The sequence below is a fragment of the Anguilla rostrata genome, chromosome 9 (assembly GCF_018555375.3).
Source record: "Anguilla rostrata isolate EN2019 chromosome 9, ASM1855537v3, whole genome shotgun sequence".
NCBI lineage: Eukaryota > Metazoa > Chordata > Actinopteri > Anguilliformes > Anguillidae > Anguilla > Anguilla rostrata.
Window position 1 is genome coordinate 25,443,678 of NC_057941.1, and position 25,116 is coordinate 25,468,793.

Here is a 25,116-nt window from a genome sequence, read left to right on the forward strand (position 1 = left end):
GATCAGAGTGGCGCACATTTGAGCGTGCCTGTGCACCTGCCAGGCGTCCATCCCCTCAACGTCACCACCCGATTCGGTGCCACCGCCGCAGCAGGGAACGCTGGCAGTTCACGGCATCCATCAGCGTCCCACTGCCTCTGCACTGCCTCGCCATCTTATCTGTAAACCACAGATTTCCTCACAGATACGGCACGTCTTACATCCTAATCTCGAAGGCTCCTTTTTCGTTGCTGCGGAAGCCGGCGGTGATTTTAAAAGGCGCTTCATTTGTATGCGCGCGTGTGCGTGTGCGTGTGCTGCGTTTCTGGGATGGGCGAGGCCAGGGGGGACACGGAAATTGATGGGCTGTTTGTCTAATGCATCCCTCCCTGCCCCTTGTCTGTCTAATGCATGTCCCCCCTTCCTGCACCAACGTACGTGCAGCAACAGCCTCGCAATATGCCCCAGGATTCATAAAGTTAATCTAATTGATCGGAGGGTTATATCACAGGCAGTGTCAGAAATGAGTTTATGTCACTGACAGCAGACTGTTCCTGATCCCAGAGGTAAATCTCCATACGTTTTTCAGAGCCCTGGAGACTCTGACACCCATGGGGATGGAATATTCTGCAATATATTGTAAATATATTTTGCAATGTGATTAAAAAAGATGATAAAAATTATTAGTTTTTAAAATGTGAAATATATTTATTATATTTTCCAACAGGTGCACATATTTGGAAATATACCAAAGTATGTAAGGGTATCTGAAAATAGATGCAAGTTGTATATTTGTTCATATATTGTGAACTGTTGCATTATCTTTTTGTTTCTGATTAATACATTTTATTTCAGTACATTGCAATATGCTGTGTATTTCTTTCATGTAAGGGGACTTCTGGTATAATCTGTTCTATTCTGTTACCCAGGTGGCAATGTCTCTGAACCATGCAGATAACCATAGCAGCTTTAGTTTTTTTTCCAGTCAGACAGTTTAATTCTGTTTCACAATTTGGCTATGTCCCTTTCATGTTGTCATTCAAGACAGGCTGCAGTTTTGATGCTGGTTCATAGTGTCCCTACATTACTAAGCACTAGAAGCAGACTGTTCCATTATTCCTCTGTTTTAGAATTAAGCTGATCTTTGTCATCTTTGTCAGTTCATATTATTGTTATCTTTTTATGTCATGTTGTTCATCAAACATGATTGTCATCTACTATCTAAAATGAGCATGCTGCTAGCACATCTTCCACATCAAAAATGCTTTTAACTTAAAGATTAAGAACTTGATTTATTCTATTAGATAACAGAGAGAAACAGAGCCACCTGGGGGCTCCAGAAATATGATTTTTTTTTTTACATTTTAGTAGATCAAAGCAGCTATTGCTTGTTATTACTATCAAGTACTTTTCTGTTTGCCCTAAGGACAACACTATTCATTTTCTATTAATGTTTTGAGAATATTCCCATGAATCATAAATTGATCCTATAATGCAGGATCAACTCATGCATTATAGGCGAAAATGAATGGAGACTATAATGCATGAGTTGATCCTGCATTATAGGATCAATTTATGTGTGTGTGCTTGTGCGTGCGTGCACACGCACACACACATACACACTCACACATAGGCACACACTAATGCCAACATGCCCCTCACCCAGTTTAGCTGATTGACGAACGTTTCTGATAGTCACAGTTCAGCCCAAATGTTGGGCTTTTAGTGCTTTGCGATGGGCAAGTCTTATTTTTCTGTTTCCCTCGCTGTGTTTTTTTCCACTGTTGACTTTCCTAGCGCGTGTGTTTCTCCATTCCTCGCACGTCATGATTTTGCACCAGCGCACCGCGTCTCCCATCAGCACGTGGAGCGGTCCGCTCGTTTGAACCGTTTCTGTGAATCTGCAGAGAGAAAATGAGTCAGTGCCCCTACAACACTCTTTCGCGCGCTGCCGCCATTCCCTATTCCTCGTCGAGCCTTTGCCGCCTTCCAAAATGCCCACCCCTCCCGCGTAAAAAAACAAATCATGTCTGGATGAAGCAGTTGCTGTGTGCTGAGTGCTCAGGGAAAAGGCAGGGCTTTCTTAAGGGCAGCCTATCTCCTTGCCTTAGCCACCGTCGCTAGCACAGCAACTTTTCTTTTCTAGCACCCCTGCAATATCTGAGCAACTGGCAATCCTGTCATCCTTAGGGCAGGCCATCAACACAGTGCTGCTGTCCCTGACTTGCTGAGGGAGCAGGTAGCGCACTGCTGAAGGGCTGATGGCCTCCTGACTGAAGTGGGGCTGAACTAATGAGAGATACTGGCTCTTAACCAACTGCCGCTGCCAATGGGTTTGATTGATTCACTGAGACGACCCGAGCGACAAACCCAAATGACCATTCCCTTCCTTAACGATTTGTAACCTTAAGCTTATGAAAATAAATGCATCATTAGTTTGGTATGCATTTGAGTGATATATATGTCAAGAATACTTAATATTGGTTATATAATGTAAGCAATTCCTGACTTTTTTAATGTAGAGATTTATAATGCAAACACTCCCAATGACCAGACACTAGTCAGCTATTCATAGTTGTTTCCACATGTCTTACATGTCAGTGTTGCTGAGGTTCATGTGTAGGCGCTGATCAGCTGACCAATTCCATTGGAACTACTGGTTAAATGTATGAAAACTTAACAGCCAAACTGCATACAGTTTTTAAAATCTTTGACAGAAGCTGCTTCTCATTCATTAGTGCTTTGCACAAATCCAATCTAGTAATTCTCAATCTATAGTCCATCATCTCTATTACTCTTGAGTACGCTTGATTCTTTCCCCTGAGGACAGAATTAGGTCCAGACCGAGTCATCTGTCAGCAGTCCTCCATCATGTACACCCAAAGGGTTTGGTATGGAGGCAAAGCTGAAACATTACAGCCACTAGAACAGCCTCTCCCCATTTTCATGTCAACAAAACCAGCATGCACACCCTCATTAATCAACACTCTGAATACAATCCTGTTGACTGAAGACCTGAACACCCAATCAAATGAACAGCACTGAGTTTTTAGTTTAGTGAACGTAGTGTATGTATTTTTACCCAGTGGCAGCTCTAGTCTTTGAGGGTCCCTAAGCAAGATTTGATTTGACCCGCCCTCCCGCCCCCCTACACCCCAACCCAACATTATAAATAATATAAAGAATATGTACAGTTAAATTCAAAAGTCTCAGGGCAGTGACACAATTTGTACTGTTTTGGCTTTGTAATCCATTTTGTTTGAAATAAAATATTGAATATCTGGTTACAGTAAAGTACTAAGCAGCTGCTTATGTCACTTAATGTACTGGGTCGAGCTGGCTCTGCTCTCACCTCTGAGTGTGCATACAGTGGTGTGTTGGTCAGAGGTCAGAGGGAATGGAATGGAATTCACAGAAGAGCATAATATGCTCAAGTGTAGCATGAGGGGTAAAAAAGGGGGTCCCTGTGGATTGGCTACTCATCCTCTGCCCTCAGTGGATATCTTGGATGAGCAAAATTTATAAATAAAAAGGCAGTAATTTACTTGAGAATCCCACAGGTAAAGTCACAAAGGAATAGCAGCTTTATCGCCGCATAAATGAGTGTGAAAGAGCCGGAACTGAGTTTAGTTTAGCACCCATTATTCAGTAATGAGAATGTGTACCCCTTTGTCAACCGGTGAGGCAGCATATTCACTAGTGATCTTGCTGTGAAATGTGATGATTGTGGGTTTGGATCCCAGATGGAAAAAGTACTAATCCATCTACCCCATGAGGGTTGTGGTTGCAGCAGGTGGAGAAGGTAACCGTAGGCAGGCTTCTTTTCCCTTTAAATGGAGACCCCCAAACATTTCCAATTTATGATCAATGTGCCATAATGCAATTCCTCCAGCATGCCCTGGACTACCTCAGGGTCCCCACCCAGTGAAGCAGACCTATGTAAAGCTTTAAAGGAAGTCTCTTGCAGGATTTTAAATTCAATCAGGAAAGGGGGATGAAATCTTATCCTGGTCTCTAACAGGGGTCCTTCTTTTGTGTATTCCTGGACCAACTCAACAGGATCCAGGGCAGGAGACATTCTACTCCGAGAAACTTCTGGATTGCTGAGTGCCCCCAAGAAAGTGAGACCTGGGACCTTACAGAGGCAACACGTTTACAATGCCCACTCCCCAGTGATGTCACACACCCACTCCCCACAACACACGACCAAAGGTGAGAATACAAATGCAGAGCTTCCGTTCTTTTCCACTTTCTGTGTATAGACACAGAACTTGTTTGTTTTCGGAGGTGACTCATTGGTATGTGTTTCTCATCTTCGCCATATCTTGACAAATGGGGGTGCCCTTGAATCAGGGAGCATGGGTTGTACTTTAGGAAGACAAAGTGAGCTGTGCTTCTGAGATTTACTCTTTAAAACTTACTTTTATTGGTTATTACTCGTGCACATTACAAGGTTAAATGTTTTGTTTCTTTGCCAGATGTCCTAATCCAGGCAATCATACAAAATATTATTCCATACATGCACAGATTACAGAGCAAAAAACAGCCAATCCATACAGTTATGTCAGAGTTGATACTTAACTAAAACTATTCGATTTCTGACTTTTAACCATGGAGTTCATAACATGGTTCATTCCCGTCACAGTACAGTTAAATGAAAAGTACTCAGGACAAGGTACTTTCCTCTCAGAATCAAATTAGAGGACCCAAGGTACCCTTCACAGGAGGGGTCTCCTACCCGGTCCTGGTGAATCTCAGGGTAGGCTGGTTCGATGTCAGCACTTTATTGATCAATTAAAACAGCTGATTACACCGACAGCTTGTTGCACTACTCTAGTGCTGTAAACAGAACTGCCTACCACTGATTCACTTGCAAGTACACTTTGGCCATGTTCACTTGTGTGAAATGAGGGAAACGATACTGACAGCACCTAAAAGGACATGTATTTTGTTCTGGGTGACCAGTTATTTTCATGCCAGGCTCAAGTTTCAAGTTTATTTCAGTATAAAGTCCATTTAGCAGCAAGGTCTCAACACACTGTACAAATTAAGGGGTAAAAATAAGAATAAAAGAGGCAGACATGAACAAGTTAGAAATTTGCAGGCTGTAGAAAGGTATTAATATAGATAATAATGAAATATAACCGCAAATGAGTGTGGGCACACAAATACTCATGAAACTGAACACACAAATACTGATAAAAATTAAATGGGTATAAACCGATAAAAATAAAAGACTGAGGTCGGTGGAGGGAGTTAGGTGTAGGAAAAGCTATTTGTGTGTTTTCAGTTGTGATTTAAAAATAATGGCTGTTTCTGATTCACTAACTATTGCAGGAAGACTATCCCAAAACGTGGGAGCTCTAGAAGAGAAGGACTTGACGCCCACCAACTTTTTGGAAATGCATGGAATAGTCAACAGGCTGGCATTGCAGGAGCGTAGTGTACAAGCTGGAATATAGGACCCGAGTAAGACAGTGAAATAGGATGGCTCATGTAATGCCCCATAAGACAGTAAGAGAACTTTGAACTCAGTCAGATATTTTATTAGGAGCCAATGCATGAATGCAACAAGGATGACAGTAATGAGCTCTGACCTTCTGGTTCCAGTCAGGATTCTAGCTGCAGAGTTTTGGCTGTAGGTTGTTGAGTTAATTGCCTGAGAAACCAGAAAGCAATGCATTGCAGGAGTCTAACCAGGTTGTGACACATACATGAACTAATTTTATCAGCATCCTGTATGAACGGGAAGCTTCTGATTTTATTTAAATCTTACACAAATGATTCATGGAAATGTTGGAAATGTTCTTAAGTGGGTGGTCATATGAGATGAGATTCAAAAGTCACTCTAAGGTTTTTGACTAGGTTTTGATATCAATGTAATGCTCATGTTAACCATATCACATAGCTGCTTGCACACACACCTCTAGCATAACATGAACATGACAAGATTTAAGATTAGGTTTCCTGTAGCTATAATATAACCAACACAAAAGCCATTCAAATCACATACTACAGAAATCCAAAATCACCTTTTCTCCTATACAATAACAGTGCCTACCTGTGATCCCATTAAATAGTGTTGCTGCAGCAACTAATATATTACGTGGAGAAACTGATTAAGGTCTGGTGAGGCTGATTAAAATCCGGTGCAGCTGATTAAAATAATAGGTATCTGAGTTTTAATCCAGTTAACTTTTTTAATTAAGTGATTAAGATGTTATGCACATGAATTTAAAACAGAAATTGCTGCAGTGGACAGGGCAGACAGGTAGAATTGGTTGTTAGAGCATTTCTCTCTGAATCTGGACTTTCCAGTTGAAGGTTTAATTATACATGCTAATTAAATTTTATGAAATGTGTTGGAGGAATTAAAGTATTACCAGAAGTCCACACATCACTTAGACAGGGCATTATTGCTCATGCTTAAGCGTGTAACTTGTATGGAAAGCACATTTTTATGCCTCTCTTAATTCAGATTCGATCTTGCCCAATTCTAATTACTAATAGGTAATGAAACGCAAGTAGGAAAATTGGTCCCTAATCAGCTCCTATTGATTACCCAGAAAGATGGGAGAGAGTTTTTTCAATAAACAGTAAAATAAGTTGTTCACTGTAATTACTTTCCTGTAACATAGTTCTCAAGTGTAATTTGAGGTTGCTTCAATTTGCAACCTTTGCAGGTGTTTGAAAATGTTTAAATAACAGTTTTGAATGGTTCTATTATGAGTCAGATTGACTTGATACCAGTGTCATTAGAACCTGACCAGCCAATATAATAATTTCAAGTGAAGATGGGGAAGAATCTTTTTCAATACAGAAAAATGTTCATGTATTATTTGTAACCATAGTTCAGTGTAATACGGTTGCCAGAATTGCACCTTTGTCAGACAGTTTAAATGAACATTTGTTTTGAATCCTAAACAATCCTCAAACAAATTAACAATTAAATAATGTACAAAAATTATATACACTATAGTGGAGATGGATTTCTGGGGGGTGGGGATTCCATTGGAACCTCTTCTACATTCTGAAGTTAATAGAAGATGACCATGGAGTGGTGCTACATTTATGCATAAACATATTTCAGTAATAATTCAACTTGATCCTGAGAAATTTGAAACTGGTATCCAGTTATCAGCTCCCTGTACAGGGTCCAGCACAGGTAAGCAAAGACAGGGATAAATAGCAACTAAAATAAATCAAATGTTAAAACCATGAAGACTGTTTTAGTTGTCAGCTCTGATGACAGTCATCTATAATTCCCAGCAAGCAACAAAAGTGTGGTATAAATCACTGCATATATATATATATTTTTTAATATATTCTCCTTTCTAATGCTAGCCTCATAGTTTAAACTAGTTGTATATACCTATACCTAAAACTTTAAATGTAAAAGGAAAGAAATGTATCATGGAATTACATATCTCTATCATCTTATTATTGGCTATTAATTACAATAATTTTACATCTCAATTTCTCTTTCACCACATTCAGTTCTAATGAGATATGTTATGTCACTCTCTCATAATAGGCACATCTGTTCTTCACTAATGCATCCCCTCGTGTGTTTCTCTTTCACTCAGTCAGTTGGGAAGATCCTCACAGAGACCCCTGGTATTGAATACGCAATACTAAGAACTCAGTATTGCGTACTTGGTATTTTACATTGTCTGTATTAATAAGGCATCATCAACATCCCAAAAAACCCTTGTTTAGCTTCTTCTGATGGAGTTAAGACTCAATCATTTCAATTTCCTCTGAATGTCCTCTAAATGCATATTTTATGTATGATTATGCTATATTCATATATGATTCAAATGTCCTTAACATATATTAAGAGTGTATATTTAGTGTGTTGAATACACTGTTTAGGTTGAGAATATTTTAGTGTACTACAAGTACATATTTAGCCTCAAAAATCTGTTTGAAATGTATAAAAATATGCAAGGTATTTTTTATAAAAAATGGAAACTAGAAATTCACTCAAAATTGGTATTTAACTGTGGAACTGTAGAGTGTAATTAACTGCAGTCAGGTCTACAGCTTAATCCATCACAGGGCCAGGATTTGAACCAAGGATTTTCTAGCTGTGAGGCAACAGTGCTACCAATTACACCACCATCCCATGTTCTCCTGCGATGCCATACTTTATTTTCTGTTACTGTTTAGTAGGTGTGTTGCGTTCCACTTCAAATACCCTTCCAGTAGGTGAAACAAACAAACTTGTTCTGCTGAAACAATTAGCGTAAAAAATATATATACATATGCTTACAAATAAATTGAATACATTAAAAACATTTTTGATGATTACGGACAAAAAACAATACAATTATTGAAACAATATAATTAAACATGGCTCGACAGTGGATAGTCTTTAGCCTTAATTGGCATTAGAAAAGTGAAATAGTAGTACACTTTCCAAGGATGGAAACAAAGAGCTGGCAAGTGACAATATGTTACATATCAATACTGTAGCTATGTGTCAAGAAAGGTAGCTACCTAGCCTTGAATAATACATCACACTCTGATCAGTCAAGCAGAACTCTGTTCTTAATTTCTTCTCTTTAAGTGCTTGCCAACAAAAAACACAATTCTGGTTAATTATTAGTCAATTGAATAGTTAATCCTTCTTTGCTGCACCAATACTTTCACTGAATACCCCAGTCAGGTTTTAATTTTTTAAAGACAAACATTACATTACATGACATTACAGGGATTTAGCAGACACTCTTACCCAGAGCAACTTACACAGCTACATTGTGGACTTGCAATGTTGAGCTATTTTAAAGGGCACATGCATCTGCAGAAAAGAGGAAAGAGAGAGGGTGAGATGGTCAGATTCAATATCCAATGACATCACAGTAGACATAACTAGTCACATAGTAACATCCAATCAGATCGAACATTTACTAAAGTACATTTTTTGGATGCCCAGTGTTGGTACCCAAAGTTATAGCCACAATATTCCCAATTTGTCTCAGAAAACCCTCTTGTAGGCACAAATATTGAAAGAGTTACAGCACACTGTTTTAAAGGGATAGTTCACTTAAGCACTCTGGGTTTCTAAAAATATAATAGTTCAGTTTAATGCACATTTTCAATTGGCACATTTTCGTGTGTGTTTTTTTTTTTTTTTTGTTGGTTTGTTCTTGTTTGTATATTTGCAGTTTCTGATGACTTGCCAGCTTTCCAATAGTTGGTATTGGAGCGTTAGGTGAAGAACACCTAATGGTATAAAACAAGGAAATAGCCAATGCCTAAAGTAACTTCAGAGCAGCTTGTACCGTATGTTTCCAGGGGCTTTACGTATGAGCACATTCATTTTATAGGGTGTATTCCAAATTATAAACATAAATAACTATTTTATATTATGCTGGTACTTTTTTTTTAGAGCTGCAGTTTCACATTTCATAGGACATAAATCCACATGAAAAATAACATCAAATGATGGACTAGTTTGTCAACAAGATCAACTAAAACAAATATGAGTATGGTCTGTTTTGAATAGGAAAAATCAAAAGTTTAATCTTGCTTAACTGATAGCAAGTTAATACTAAGATACAGAATACTATTTTGGCAAAGGGTGGATAAGAATGAGTATTATCTACCATGTCCATATTTATTTACCTTATGAAAAAGAATGCTAGATCAGCTTCTTCCGTATTAAATAGTCTAACAACAGGCCTGTCCATTTATCGCGCTTCCCTGGCCACCAGAGTTGTCTCCAGCTATCAGCCATTGGGTAGCCTATTCATTCTGAGCCATGCAGAAAATTGTTTCACTTTATAACCTGGGAATGTTTAATGTTGTAAGTGTTGCATACGGTAAAACAGCACAACGAAGGCTTTTATCTGATTAAATACAAATATCCCCACGGAGTCATCTTCCATGCAGGTCGTCCCGTACTGACTTTGGCTCCAATTCATTATGCTTTACATTTCCCCAGGACGCCAGTTAATATCTACTGTTCCCTGTAGGAGTGTAGCCCCCTGGGAATGGTGGTTAAATACGATTAGATTTGCATCACTCCGATGTAAGTAATATTCTATCTATGTTGCCACAGAATAATGATACCCATTCCCCTTCCATTTAATATTCATGAAGGATGGACCTCAGGCTCTCTGTAAAATGCCAAAATTCAAGTCGCGAATTCATGAACCATCACAATGACTTTGACTATTATCTATTAATAACCATCTTATTTTTAAAGAAATGCATAATTGATCATTTTTATCCTACGCGTTGAATTTTGTTATCGTGCATTTTTGCATCGCGATTCAAGACTATATATAGGCCTATATACAGTATATGTCAAACGATTTTAAGTGCTTTACCTTTGATTACACGTTAGTCAACATGTGTTTGTATTGCTGGGTTTATTGTAGGGCATGTCCTACACGAATATAAAATATGCGGATATTATCGATTGTAAATGTTCTGAGGAAAGATCTGTTTATGAGATTAATCAGATTTGCAATCCGCCACAATTTTGTAGCTTTGTATGCTCACCACATGGGTGACTAGTACGGTGGTGATGCGCAAGTCAGAAGTGGAGGTGGATGCATCTGTTGTCATAAACCGGACACACTATCTCAGTAAGTATTATCGATTTACTTAGTGTTCAGTTTAACATCTACCAAATGTGTACAAATGCAACAGTTGAGACGACCGCGTCGATGTCCGCATTTACATTTTTTTTCCTATGCGAATAATCTGCGAACAAAACCATTTTCCGTACGATTTGATTACTGGAACTGTAGGTGTAAAAAAATGATAATCGCGCAGAATTTGATTGATATTGGAAAAATGATAGCACGCAGGGGCAAATGTTGAAGTTTATACAGCCACAGGCTGCCTCAAGAGGGAAGAGCTTTGAATATTATTATTATTATCAGGAATGCCGTTATTCAATTCATGGCGGTGAAACCTAACGATTTTTACTAACTTAATTTTAATGGTCTCAAAATAATTTTATCCTGTGATATTTGTTCACCACCCTGGAAAGGAATTGGGAAATTTTAGTCAAATGAAATATAGGCTTTTTTTTAACTGGATAAGGGTTTGCATTCCTGTTTTTTTTTACACATAGTGAATAAAAGTATATTTCTTTGTACATTATTAGTGGTTGCTATTTATAATAATTTACTGTGTGTACCCATTAGAACACACACACACACACACACACACACACGCATGCACACACACACACACGCATGCACATTATCAGAATGTCTGCTGAAAATAACTGTATGGCGAAGCTAACCAATAGAAAATAGAAAATAGAAAATCTGCACAATAAAATGTCCAGTGTTAAATCAACTCTTATAGAGTACATATGATTCCGCTCTGGTCCACAATGGGACCATACGCACTTTGTTAGAGCTGAATTAACACTGGACATTTTACTATATACGTTTCAGTCAGCCTATAGTTTGATTCCAATGAAAAGTACCATCAGTGTAAATTATGGTAATTTAAAGCAATCATTGGCTGGTCACCGCTCTGATTCAAGCTCCTCCGCTTCAATTTCTCACGCAGATATCACAGATTCTCAGCCCACCTGGTAGTGATCAGGAGCGATAACGTAACAGCAGACTGGCTGCACCAGTTGACTCATGTATCCCTGCTTCTAGGCAAAGTATGCATCCTTCTTAGACCGTATTATGGGTTAATTCTGTCACGGAAAGAATTATTAATGGATCGGTAACAACTGGGACCCAGTTTCTTCTAGCTGTGTTGTCTTTGTGTGAATGTTTTTCAGTATTGAAAACGGAAGCTGCTTGGTAGGCTATTTGGAGGGAAGCAGCTCTGAATTTATGTGATTTCGCTTGAATCTGACCACCATCATGCCGTAAATAGCGATCTGTCAGAAGATATGAACAGGGAAAATCCGTCTGTAATACTGGAGTGAGTATAAAGGTGGAGTCTCGTTTAGTAAACCAAAATACCTCTTCAACTTCGGAAATGGAAGCGATGAAGACTGACAAGGGACATTCAAATTGATGGGAGTAGCGGGGAGAATGCGACTCCAGTTGGATGGTTTGGGCTGGAACTGGGGCATCGAACACGCAGAGCGCACATGGACGTGTCATCGGAGAAAGCGATCAGTCTAACCTTTTGTGGCAGTGGCAATGGAACGATAGCCAAAACCGCGAAGAAAGGGAATGGACATTTTCTTTTTTACCATATTGCTTCACCAAAATCTGAGTGCTACACGTTTCCATAAAACAGCTTGACTACAGTTCTCCTCTTACAGTGTACGTAGCGACGGATTAAATTTTTTGAAGGTTACCTTAGCAGGTAAGTTGTTTTGAACGGATATGGCGATTGGTTGTATATTTGTATAATTATATCACACCACTTTATCTCTGGTCATTAATATTTCATGCATTGAGTTGGAAGGTGGCGATATTTAAGCATCTCCCGCGGCCATTATATTCTCCGGCACAGATCAAGATGTTTCACCTGTTGTAATTGAAATGAATCCAGGACTCTGAAGAGCACATGGAGCGGTGACGTTTAGTTTGAAGGTCAATAGAATTTTAAACGAATTTGCCTGTTGTGGATAAAATGCGTTACAGTGTTTTTATATTTACGTTTTACGCGTTTTTGCTTGTGGAGTGATGAAACTTAATATACAGTCACTGTCGAACGCATTGCTAATAAACAGCCAATTCTGTTTGCTGGTTCAGCACAATCGATAAATAGTTACATTTTTTTCGTCAGAACCATTTAACGGCAGGTAGCCCTTTCTGTTTGTGGGGGCTTACGTAAATCCAGTTGATGATGGTAGGGTAGGTGGGTGGGGGGTTAGTGCAGAAGGCACATCTTAAAAGGCTGCTTGGCAACTTTAAACAGACTTTGTAAAGGTCATTGAATTATGTCCCAGTTGCATACTCATACAGTTCTTACTTTATTCTATATTCCATATATTCCATTTTTTATTAATTCAAAATGTATATTTACTATGATAAACAAGAAGAATAAACGATACAAACATTGTTTTTTTCCTATAAGCAAGTGACGAAAAAAATATGTTTAAATTTTTTAAAAAAGAAAGAAAAGTCATTAGAGCATATTTCTGCCATGGTACCTCTGTCCTCTGTTACACTGAAGGGGGCTAATTGCTTTTACAAGTGAAGAATAGAGTGTGGGAGGGGGTGGTGGCTTGTGTCCGATTGTTTTCACACAAATCAAGGACAGTGCCGTGGCTTGGCGCATGGGCTTGGACCTGAAGGTTGGTGGAGTGTGGGGCTGCAGAGGAGGGCTCTCGCTCTCATTAGGCGCGTTCTAATGAGTCTGTTCTCACGTGTTGGAACATGGGCACGGGCGAGTACCTGCTCCTCCACGCTGCTGAATTATTAACCTCAAGGTCCCCGATGCTGATGCTGTACTGGGAGAATCCCAAATTCGGTGAGGCAGTTAGGGTGAGCCGTCCGGCGGACAGCCTGCCGCTCTCGAGAGTTTCCCCTCTGGCTGGATATGGAGGTCACCGATCCGCTTAAGACGGAGGGAGAGGGGCCGCGCGCCCCAGACGAAGTGGCTTTGGAGACCCCGACTGTGGAGCCGGGCATGCTGCAGTATCCCTCGGAGTACGATCCGTATGGGTAAGCTCGCCAGCGGACAGATCGGAGATGTACAAGAATAACATGTGCAGCAATCATAGCACTTGTGACTTAGGCTCTTTTCTCCTCCTCCTCACACGGTAAGACGCTTGTCTTCCCTTATCTGAGCAAGGACCCGAGTTGCTTTCCCACTAAATAACAGTTGTCATTGCTTTTTAGATTTTTTCCCCCAAGCTTTTGTTTACATAGTAAGGCACTGATTGTATGTTTTCAGCAGCCTAAGGTCTGCACGAGGGGGTTACATCGGATACTTAAGGACAGCATTTCTGAAAAACCGTTATGGGATGTAATCAAATCAGGAGACTTCAGTGACCAAAGGAGTCTTTTTTTTTCTTGCTTCTGTGCATTCAGACGCTGATTGCATAAGCGTAATACTGTAGGCTACTTGCAGTCAATTGAAGTACGACTGCACATCATTTCTCCAGTCCAGTTTTATTTATGCAGTGCCAGAAGTGGTTTTGATTGGGTTTGCTCACTCTGCTGCAGAAAGCACTGAAGCTGATTATGCATTTCCTTTGCTGGCCAGGAAGGGATATATATTCTTGTCTAAATACACAGCAACACAATTTAATTTGTGGTCTTGGCTTGCTGCAGGTAGGGGTTTGTGTGTAGCAGTACTGGAGCGAGGAGGAGAGTCTGTGTTCTGTGTCAAAAGGTGCACAGACCAGGTTGTTGTTTGGGACCCGTTAAGCTGGGGAATTAATGCACGCACACAGGGCAGTCCCAAAGTCCTGAACCCTGTGATTACCTTGGACGTCATGAACAAGCATCAGTACAAACTATGTGCTTGTTCAGTAATACTGTTCTTGGATAAACTGGTTGGCAGCATAATGTTCTAATGGTTAGGACATTGGGCTTGTAGCTCAAAAGTTGCTGGTTCAGTTCACAGCTGAGACACTGCCATTGTAACCCTGAGTAAGATACTTAACATCAATTGCTTCAGTCAAATATCTCACTGTAAAAGTGCATTGTTCATAAAAATGTAATCCATGCCAGCCGTGCAAGAACATCTGCCAAGTGATGAAACATAAATTTAAGCAAGTCAGTTGGAAATGCAGTCTGAGTGTTTTTTTTTTCTTTTTAAAACAATTCTCATGAATATGAATGTTGTTGTCCAGTTTTTTTCTATGGCCATTTTGGCATGTTTTGTGGTGTGTTGGTAAACTGGTTTTGTATTTCTTAGAATTGAAATCCTCAGAATATTAATGATGCTGACAAAATGAAAACTGCATTTAGTATGTGCACATCTGCAATATGCACAATAATATGATGAACTTAAATAACCAATGGTTCCCTGCATGGAATAGTCTGGATTTGTGAAGACCAGATCTAAGTCTAGAGGAATGTCTTTGACATTTGAACGAGTGCAAGTTGGGCAAGTTGTGTGTGGGAGTTGTGACTGAAGTTGCTGTGTGAAAGCACTTTGCTCTCACCTAAGACTTCAATGGCAAGAGATTGCAAAAAGCTGAAAGGAGCTATTGCCTTTTTCGGTTCAAACTGAAAATAGGACTTTACATTACTTTTCAAACAGAAACGGCTGCCTAATTATGTCTCTCCATGTATCTGAAAGGACAGTAAATCAAAAATTAAAGGAAGAAAAATGTGGCCTGCTGCACACCATTAAATACGCTTACTTTCGGTTGTTGTCTTGTGACTGGTACTGGGCTTTTGCCATTTTTCAGAAGTTGTTGTCCATTTTATGCTTGGGTTATTTCTCATGGTGTCCAATAACTTTAGTTGCTCTGCTGTTCAGGTTTTTTGAATTAAGAAATTGCCATCTGTTATTTATTGTGGCATATCATATGGAAAGCCAATGGGTGACAGTGACAAGAGGTAAAAAACAAGTGACTGATCAGTGTACCAGTGGCTTTTTCCTATTTATCTACAGACAGTTTTTGTAAGGGAAGGGCAAGGATTAAGTAATTGCTTTCATCTGAAAGTGCTGACTTTGTCCCATGAAATTGCACACTTGTGTCACACAGAAGGAAACAAACTATGTGCCTATGATCAATGAGCCTTTTTACAGAAGACAGGTTTTTATTTGGCAAGCAGAGGAGGTATGCAGAGGAGGTACTGTCTGCAAGGGGATGTTGCCCAGGCAGGGAACTTTGAAGGGCAAGGAGCAGCTGAATTGGAGATATTTGCTAATGTTCTATGGAGTCCCCATGACCTCTGGAAGAGGATATAATAATAAAAAATGCTCCTTTCTGGATAAAGTAAGTCCTGTCATGAGGCAATGCTGCTGTCATAACGAACCACCGGGTGCCTGGCGGGGGTGTATCGACACTGTTGCGTCTTACCTCGGGTGAACCCTGTGTCAGCCATTTCCTCTCAGAGTGCCTCAAACATCCCTTCCTGTCTCACAGTGACAGTAGCCAAAGTTAAAGTGGGACGGGGAAAGGCATTTGTGCAGTCGTGGTTATAGTGACATAGGCGGAACAGTCAGTTTTCTTCCCCTGAGACCAGATGTGTGGGCATCTGGTGTGCAAAAGCACATCGCCATGCTTGTTCCATCACCATTCATGCCAATGCTGTCCTCTGTGGTATTCTTTTATTTGATATAAGAGGGGTTAGAAATAATGGGCTGCAAATTACATTCACATTGATTCATTTAGAAGAAGCTTTTGTCTTTTACGAGGCCAGACTAAAAAAATAATCATACTATAACCCATTGTCAAACTGTAAGTGTTCAGGTGGTCAGGTATGTGATTCACTATTTAAAATACAACCTTGAGTCATATGCTGACATTTGAGTTATTATACTGAGCAACCGACTGTAAACAGCCCTAGAGGCAATTGTGCGCTTGGCAGCTTTGTCAGCATTTGTTTGGAGCCATACCGTACCTGCACTCCAATATCACGCTGTTGATGGGCTGGGAAAGATCCATCCCAACAAGTAAGTTTGCTCTGAGAAAATATATATATACTTTCCATTGATTATTATTAGGGCAAGTCCCATCTTGCATTGTATGTGTATGGTTGTGTGTGAAATTGCAGCTTGTTTGCTCAGTTTAATAATGGTTGCTTCATAATGCTGTGTAACACTGGTGCTGGTGTGAACGCGCATCTATAGTTGTCCCTATCATTTTTGTGCTGATTTTATAAGCACTGACTGACTCCTTACCACCTGACACAGCTACGCTTGTCTTCACTGCCTTTCTGTGACATCAGCTGCGAAGGTAACCTCAGCCATTCACACAGTATCCTTTACAGGGGCTTTAAAGGTGTGTCTCCCAATCAGTGTGTGTCGCATCTCAATCTATATGAGGAAACTCATATTCTAAAGGCTGTTGGCTACATCTAAATATGTATGCAATATTTGTCTGGACTCGTAAACTTCTGCCAAGTAAATCTTGCCACTTGACTAACAAACACACACACACAAGCATGCACGAACGCAGACACACACACACACACACCCACAGACACACACACACACACATACATGCCCATACACACTGTCTGTCTGTGCTTTGACCAAACACTCTGTGCTGCTGACCATTTCTGGCCCAAACTGGTCCACTGAACCAAGAATGACATTTTCTGGGCGATGTTCAGATCTGTGGCATGAAGCTGCGAAAGCCAAGCCCCGATATTTATCTTTCTCTCAGTGGCCACCATAGATTTCACATAAGTTTTCTCACTGTGTATCGACCCCTCCATCACCAGCTAAAAAGGGGACTCGATAAAACACTCATCACTGTGATGTATAAATTGAAGCGACACAGCGTCCATCATTTTTGAGGGGTTAGATGCCGATACATAAGCAGAGTTAAAGGAAAAGGGCCACTCGCAGCCGATGTTTTTATTACATGCTTGGCAACTGTTAATCCCCGTTTATGACCCATCTCTGTGAGTGGACAGACAAGGCGGTTTACAGTATATAAAGATGGAACCCAACCAATCAGCCAAAGATACACTTGAGAACGCACTGTTAAAAAATAGTCTTCGACCAAAATATCACCCAAATGATGCTGAGCAATGTAGATTATATTGATTACCCACACCTTGATAACCTTTTGTTATTTGTTGAGTGTGGAGGATTAAATGCTCCCTCTGCCCACAGAAATAGAATCTTGAGCAAGGGAGGAAAAGTGCGTTCATGTTCTCTTCCGATTAAGTCGGTTATTGTATCCTTGAAGTTAAATTTAGTTGATTGGTAACATACTGAGCTGACCTCACTGTCTTTTGCTTGGAGCTTAAAGATTCCCCCTCAGGTTAAGAACCTGTTGTTAGAGACTGTTGCTGTTTACTTCTAGAGGAGGACTTGAATGAATACACATGATCATGAGCCGTGACACTCTTTGGGAAAGAGCACAGGTGTGCTCTCCAATCAGAGATATTTCTTGCAAATATTCCCCACTCTAGCAAATATTAATCATCTACCTTGTGTTTCACCCACGTATGCTCTTCCCAGTGAAGTCCAGGGTGCCCACAGGCAGCCACTCAGTAAGAGATTGGTATTGATTGATATTGAGAGGTGCTATTGCTGATTCAAAACTGGTGACGAAAAATGTTTTTAAATAAATAAAAAAATCTTCTGCTGCAAACCCTAATGTGTAATGTACTATATAATTAGTATTTTTAAATTATTATTGAAAATCATTCAGAACACTTTGTGCCATGGGAAAGATACCAAATGAAAAATGTAAAATAGCTTTTTCACAGGGCAGCCATACTGAGGAAATTAATTAGTGGAAAGGACTGATAATGGTGGCACGTACACTGTAATGAAATATATTAAATACCGCCAGTCTGAACCAGTGCTGCCTGCAGCTTTCGACTGAAAGGGATTTTATTTTGAATCGTCATCTCATTTCATTTAAGATAATACATTTCAACATTGCAGCTCTCTTGTGATGCTTTATCTGAGCTTTATTTAAAATGGTCTTTCCATTGGTATAAATATAAATACTGCTATTTTTAAACTCTTTGAATGTGTATTCAAATAAAAGGAACCCATTTCTATGAGTATGGTGCATTATGCTGCAACCATAGAAACGTCAGAAATATCCCATCTACAGTTTGAAATCCATTTGTTGACCTTTGGATTGAGTAATAGAGCTACAAGCACAAAGCCACACAGCGGTAGCCAAGCCAAGTGTTTGCTTGTGTGTTAGTTTACTGCCAAGGTAGTTTGCATCCTCTTGCATTCCGGATGCAAGATGAGAACAATTAAAAATGTCATATGGTAAATTACCCTAAAATGTAATGGCAAGGGTGATATGTAGACCAAGGACCAGTGAGTTAGTCTACTATTATGTATTTGAGAAGTGGCTGTAAACACACTCAAGGATATACCATTTCACTCTGATATTTGGCAGGAGCCCCTTGTTCAGTTTATTTAAGATAGTTGTCTTTTTTTTATTTCTGAGCTGTCTTTATCAGGCACAGCTCAAGAGATTTAGCCTTTTCAGTGGGACAATAAAACCACTCCTTGCACTTAATTTTATCAGTTGTACATCTGACCTTTATTTCACAGAATTGTCACAGCTTTTACACTGCTACTGTAGCACTACAATACAGTACTGAAAATAATCCACAACCACATTTGTATTGCAGCTATAATTCAAATAAATGCAACAAATGATGATAAATGTGTGCATGATTGTTAGCAGTGCTTATCAAATTATGATCAAGCTCACATATGAGTAGCTTCAATCTATGCTTTTGATGTCAAGGTGACCCCTGTGTATAAAAACATTTCAGTTAATGTTGTGCATGTTAGCTCAGATGTTTCCTTGTGGATTTTGTAGGGGTGAGAAAATTCCTTTATCCCATTTGGGAATGGGACAACGAGAGATGTCTCAGTCCTGGGATTTAAAAAGGGGAATTCTGTGAAGGAGCCAAGGACGTGTCCTGTGTGCAGCGTGGTAGAACCCCCTGATAGCCTCCCTCTCTCTCTCACTCTCTCCCTCGGTGCTGCTCAGGGGGAAGATGCCGTTCCACCACGTGACAGCAGGCCTGCTGTACAAGGGGAACTACCTGAGCAGCTCTCTGTCTGAGGGGAGCGACAGTGACCAGTTGGCCAGCATCTCTGCTGAGGAGCTCAGGGGTGAGTGCAGTGAACACTACTGTCCCCATACACAGCCAGCCCTGTGTAAAAGGCTCATGAGTAGACATACACACACACCTACACACACAGCATGCATATTCACATCGAGCCCTGGCATGCATACACATACTGTATAGACACACACACACACACACACACACATACATGCATGCACCACACCAAGCCCTGGCATGCATGCACATGCTGTACAGACATACACACACCCACAAACGTACACACATATACACATACAAGCACACACACACACACACACATACACAAACCATACCTCATACCCTGTCTAAAAGGCCTGTATACTCCACACTTACAAACTCCTAGCCCTGTCTATAGGACCCATGCACGTCTACACTTGAGTCTAGGCATGTGTGCATACCAAGCCTTGTCTAAAAGGCTCATGCATACACATACAGTAAACCCATATGCACTCCCACAAATGCACTGACATACACACACACACACACACACACCACTCGGTTCACAGGATTCCATACCTGCCTGCCGGGACCATTCCCCTAAAAAGCGACGCCACAGTGACTCACTACAGAGGAGGCTCCACACATGAGTGGAGAAAATGTACAAGTTGCTTGGAAGGTCTTCACAGGTGCTTCAGACAAACTGTTTGTGTCCCACCGAAGAATGCTGATCAACTCTGCAGGCTCAAGGGAAATACAACTACGGAGTTAATGTGGCAGCATAGATTGGGCGCTACAAGCTGCAAATATTAATGTGGCGAGAAAATGTCATTTGGCCCCCATGTGATGTGGTTACAGAGTGCTGCAACAGTAATTCCTTCTTCAGCAGTGCTGCTGCTATTACTTGTGAACTGCAGTGACTCCAGCGGGTCCCTGTTCATTTTTCAGTCGGATTGTTTTTCTACCTTTGTTGTTTGCGTGTACATAATCCAAAGCATCCAGCAATAGGTCTATAAAATACAAAAAAGGTAGCTAACAATAATAGGGGAGTGTACAGCAGAAGAATTATGAACCAATTATTTGCCCTTACTAGTCGGCACAGTAGTGCAACAGGTAGCAGTGGAGTATCTCGGGATGTGGATAATTTCAAGTCCCACTGGGCTGCCTGTCTTTACTGGAACCATAGCAGTTAGCGTAGACTCTCCACCTGTAATGATGTTGCCATGGAGATGGCAGTGCCTGCGTAAACTCCATCTCCCATGAGCTCCCTGCCGTACCCGCGGACCATGCCCCCGGGGAGACAGCGCGCCGGCTGCAGAAGCAGCAGGGCTCACGGTCACGCACGCCTTACATGCGGGATGTGGCGCGCAGGAGTGCAATCTGTGCTGCGAGGCATGTGTCGCATTCCCACGCAAGGCTTCACAGCTCTTCCGCTGCATCCTGCCTGGTGATCAGCGAGCTGCACGCTCTCCATTGGTCGAAGGTAATAAGCCTGTCAGATTCCAGCCACAGACCGTTTATCATAGAATCGCTACATGGAACTCCTGGCTTTAAAAAAAAAAACAAGCTCTAATGCAGTAATGTAATGTAACTTGTAGATTATGGATTTTTCCGTTTTCCCTGTATTTGAATTCCTGTATTGGAATTGTCCTGAAGCTATAAAATGAAATTTTTTATTTTATTTGACCTTTATTTAACCAGGTAAAATCAGTTGAGAACCAATTCTCATTTACAATGATGACCTGGCCAAGAGGCGTCGGCAAGAGTATGTAAAATAAACACAGTCAACACAAAACGACAGATACAGTACAGTACGACATACAGTACGACACGACAGTACATAAGAAACGGCAAAAGACAGCATAGATAGATAAAATAGATCAAAAATTAATAAATAAAATCAATAATCCAATAAATAAACAGTGTGTGCAAGAAAAGGTGAGTTACTGGATATTCTTTGTAGAGTTGTAACGGGAGAGAGAGAGAAGAGAGGGCTGGTCAGCTTAAACATTAAACATTAAAATCATTGTCACTGGCCATAAATAATTTCACTGGCATCACACTAGACACAGCCAGTCTAGACGCAGGGAGAGAGGACCATAGATATAGGATATAGGATATGTTGAAGCACAATACTACCCTTCAATTTGAATGTCTTGGTTATCAATTTGAATGTCTTGGTTATTGTGGAAGTACAAAAGCTGGCTTTTGGTGGCTGAATGACAGCTGCACGCGGCCGCATGTGGCCTGGTAGTTGCTGGGCTGCGGCTTGCGTGCTGCATCGCATTTAAATGAGCTGCTTTCATAATCCAACCATACATTTTACTGTAAATGCCCTGTGTCAAGTAGTCTGCTTCTGCAGCCGATGTGCTCTGGACTAAGTGCTAACACCTCTGTGATAAAACTAACATGGGCTACAATACAAAATTAAGGAAAAATAATTTTGATTACATAGACAAATGTATGTGCTATGCAGTAACTTCCCATGGATTTTTTTTCTCTTCAAATTCACGTTTAATTAATTGTACCTTTTAACTGTTGTCTTCTGCTGGCTTTATGTTCATGAAAATTTACTTAAATAAGGGTATGATTATTCATGAAAATGGCAATGATTTATGTATTGTTGAAGTTATGTACCTGGGAAATATGCAAAAAAAAGTATACTCTTTAATTTAATAACTCCACATTTTAACATATATCAGCATATATTCATTTTGGTAAACAATTGTACCTGCTTACTGTGCAGTCAGGAAATGAGGGAGGCTGAAGGTCTGGACAGAGGAACTTCCAATGGGAACAGGATCTGAGAGTCCTGTGTGAAACTCTCATTAGTATGTGCGTCTCAGTTGGTGGGCCACTTCACTGAAGAGATAAAGAAATGTCTCATTAAGGAAAGGATGAAAAGAAAAGGGGTTTCCTGCAGTGTGTTAGATCTTGCTCCGGTGTGGCGGAGTGTGCGCGGTGGCTTGGGGGGTGGGGTGGTTGTTTTACTAGCAGGGTTGAGCGAGAAGCGCCTTCTGTGGCCCTTCTGTGTTTGCTCTTGTTTCGTTCCCTACGAAGGGGTCCCATGTAGTCCAGGAGGAACATGGCTCTTGAAGCCACCTCGTGCAGAGCAGTCAGTATCCCAGGTGAAGTCTCGGGGCTGTTAAATGCATTGAGTGCCAGGCATGATTCTGTTTGTTGAATGTGAGGTGCTGTTAAAGATTTGGGTTTGAGTCTCTTCCCCAGGCATGATTTGTGGATTTATGGTATGGCTGGACATTGGTCAACAAGGTGAATCTCTTTGCAATATTAAACTATTCTGAGCCAGCAGGTTTTTGGACTTGTATGTACTGGAATTATAGATATTGAATTGTATTGGAACAGTTCAAGTATAGAATTTCAACTGCTATTGAATGCTACCCTGTCTTTTAAAAATAATGTATATGGTGTAAATTAACTTTAAATCTGCAGTTTAATAAATGATATATATGTTTTAAAAATATACTCTTTACACTGAACAAGATCAAGAAAAAGAGAGACTGGAAGTCAGAAATACAAAAAGACCTATTGTTCCCTTTTGTGGTATCACCACACTTCATTTTAGTAAAAAAAGTTTAAATAATTAAATAAAGTTAATAATGAAAAAATCATAATCATGATTAATTAAATGTTTGACATACCTTGTAGTGAAAGACAAATGAGAAGGGAAGCTATATCCAGGGGTACCAGCTGGCAAATTAAATGTTTTGAGTTATTCATAAACTATTAGCGTGAATGTTAATTGTAGTAATGGTTAGTGCAGGAATACAGATACACTATATAAGACTGAGTCATTCATTGTAATTGGTAATGCAGAGATTTATTTTATTTTGAGTGAGGTGAAATTCACTGGAGACCAAGATCACAAAATAGCGACGGGCATTTGTTGAAAATAAGATTGAAACAACAGTCGTAAAAATGCTGCACTCATGACAACATTCGTTTGTACTTTCTGTTTTTTTTCAGGGGGCTGGTATGCTTTCACTGATGTTTCGGTCACTTGCACAAATCTTCGCCGTCCACTATTGGGACATTTGATGGAGAGTTGGTGTCTTTGCCCTTTCAGAGATAAGCTTTTTTCATTCAGCCTTCCTAGCTCCGGTTTTCAAGAATTGTCACTCAAAATTCCTTGTCTTGTGAATGTTAGGGGGATGTCTCCCGGCAATTGGTAAAGGACTCCAGGTCTTAAATTCTTTTTTTTATTTTTTACTTGAGTCCTTTTAAACAAGTGGATTTCTATCTAATTAAGCTTTTTCCGTTATGTGGGTAAAACAGCAAATGGAAGACAGTGGTGTACCACCAGCCAGCTCATTATCTGCAAAGCAACAACACTGGTAGATTTGAAATCTGCTTTGGAACAAAAGAGGGCAAGTCATCAATTACTAAATAATTGAATGTGCCTTGCCAGCAAGCTACTGCGGCTACTCCACTGTATAGACCCCTTGTTAAAGTGCTATGGTAATACATCTCTTTCAGTGTCCATGCAAAAACAAATTGCCACTGTTTTTATCCTGGGTTAGGAACTGGAACGCTAAATCAGAACAACGGGCACGTAAAGATGCATAGTGAAGTCACAGACATCAGAAATAACAAGAAAACACTAATTGATGTCTTGCATGGATGTATGCATAAGCTGCCACATTCCATATTGGGGGGGGGGGGCATTGACTTTCACCTGGAAGAGGCATGTTGAGAAGTATAGCTGGCTGCTGTAAAATTTACTTACTGATGCAGGTGTGAAGGAACAGTTGAATGCAAAATTATTGGGACACTGACACAATTTTGGTTGTTTTGGCCCTGTAGTCCAGCACAAAGGTTTTGAAATTAAACAAAGCAATGAGTATGAGTTAAAGTGCAGACTGTCAGCTTTTTTTCCACATCCATATCAGGTGTAGACATTTAGAGTAGGAAAACTAATGGGACAACTAATTGCTGCTCTGCAGTTTCTTGGTCAGCTGTGTGCCTTTGCATCGTTAGTTCATGCACAAGAAAGCTAACAAAACATCAAGAGTTGATTTTAGGTGAGGAATGTCCATTTAGATTTGCTGTTGTCTCTCAATATGAAGACCAAATAAATAAGCATCCATGCCGGTAAATCAGGCCATCATGAGACTGAAAAGTCTGAATTAATAGTACAGAGGCATAGCCAAAACATTGGATGCATCAAAATCAACTGTTTGATACATTGTTAGGTAAAACAACAAAAATTACATCACTGCCCCAATACTTTTGCATTTAACTGTATGCTGTCATATTTTTAAAAATTTGATAGCAGTTTATGATTTGTATTTTATCATTTAACAGAATTACTTTTTTATATACTGTAAGGGGCACAACAGAATATGTGCCCAATTTTCAGTCAGAAATAATGAATCTTGTTTCCCTTCAACAAAGATTGGGATTTATTAGTGGGATTTATTCATTATTTAATAGTGAACCCAAGCTTACCGTGCAGACCCCAGCTCTTAGTGAAATGAAAAAACAGTTTCCTGACAGTCTC

At 40.1% G+C, this 25,116-nt stretch overlaps 1 protein-coding gene across 4 annotated transcripts in view; it reads left to right on the plus strand.

Moving 5' to 3' along the window:
* Positions 1 to 25,116, plus strand: part of caln2 (calneuron 2) — an 81,440-nt gene that overhangs the window by 16,806 nt on the left and 39,518 nt on the right. Inside the window, exons 2-3 of one of the 4 annotated variants that reach the window (XM_064351330.1) lie at positions 4,039 to 4,191; positions 19,538 to 19,662. In XM_064351330.1, coding sequence (XP_064207400.1) covers positions 19,545 to 19,662 — 118 coding nt within the window. In that variant the 5' untranslated portion in view covers positions 4,039 to 4,191; positions 19,538 to 19,544. Of the gene's footprint in view, positions 1 to 4,038; positions 4,192 to 10,477; positions 10,578 to 11,500; positions 12,283 to 13,207; positions 13,590 to 19,537; positions 19,663 to 25,116 lie in introns of those variants that run through there. The other 3 variants (XM_064351329.1, XM_064351328.1, XM_064351327.1) reach the window with 3 other exon arrangements.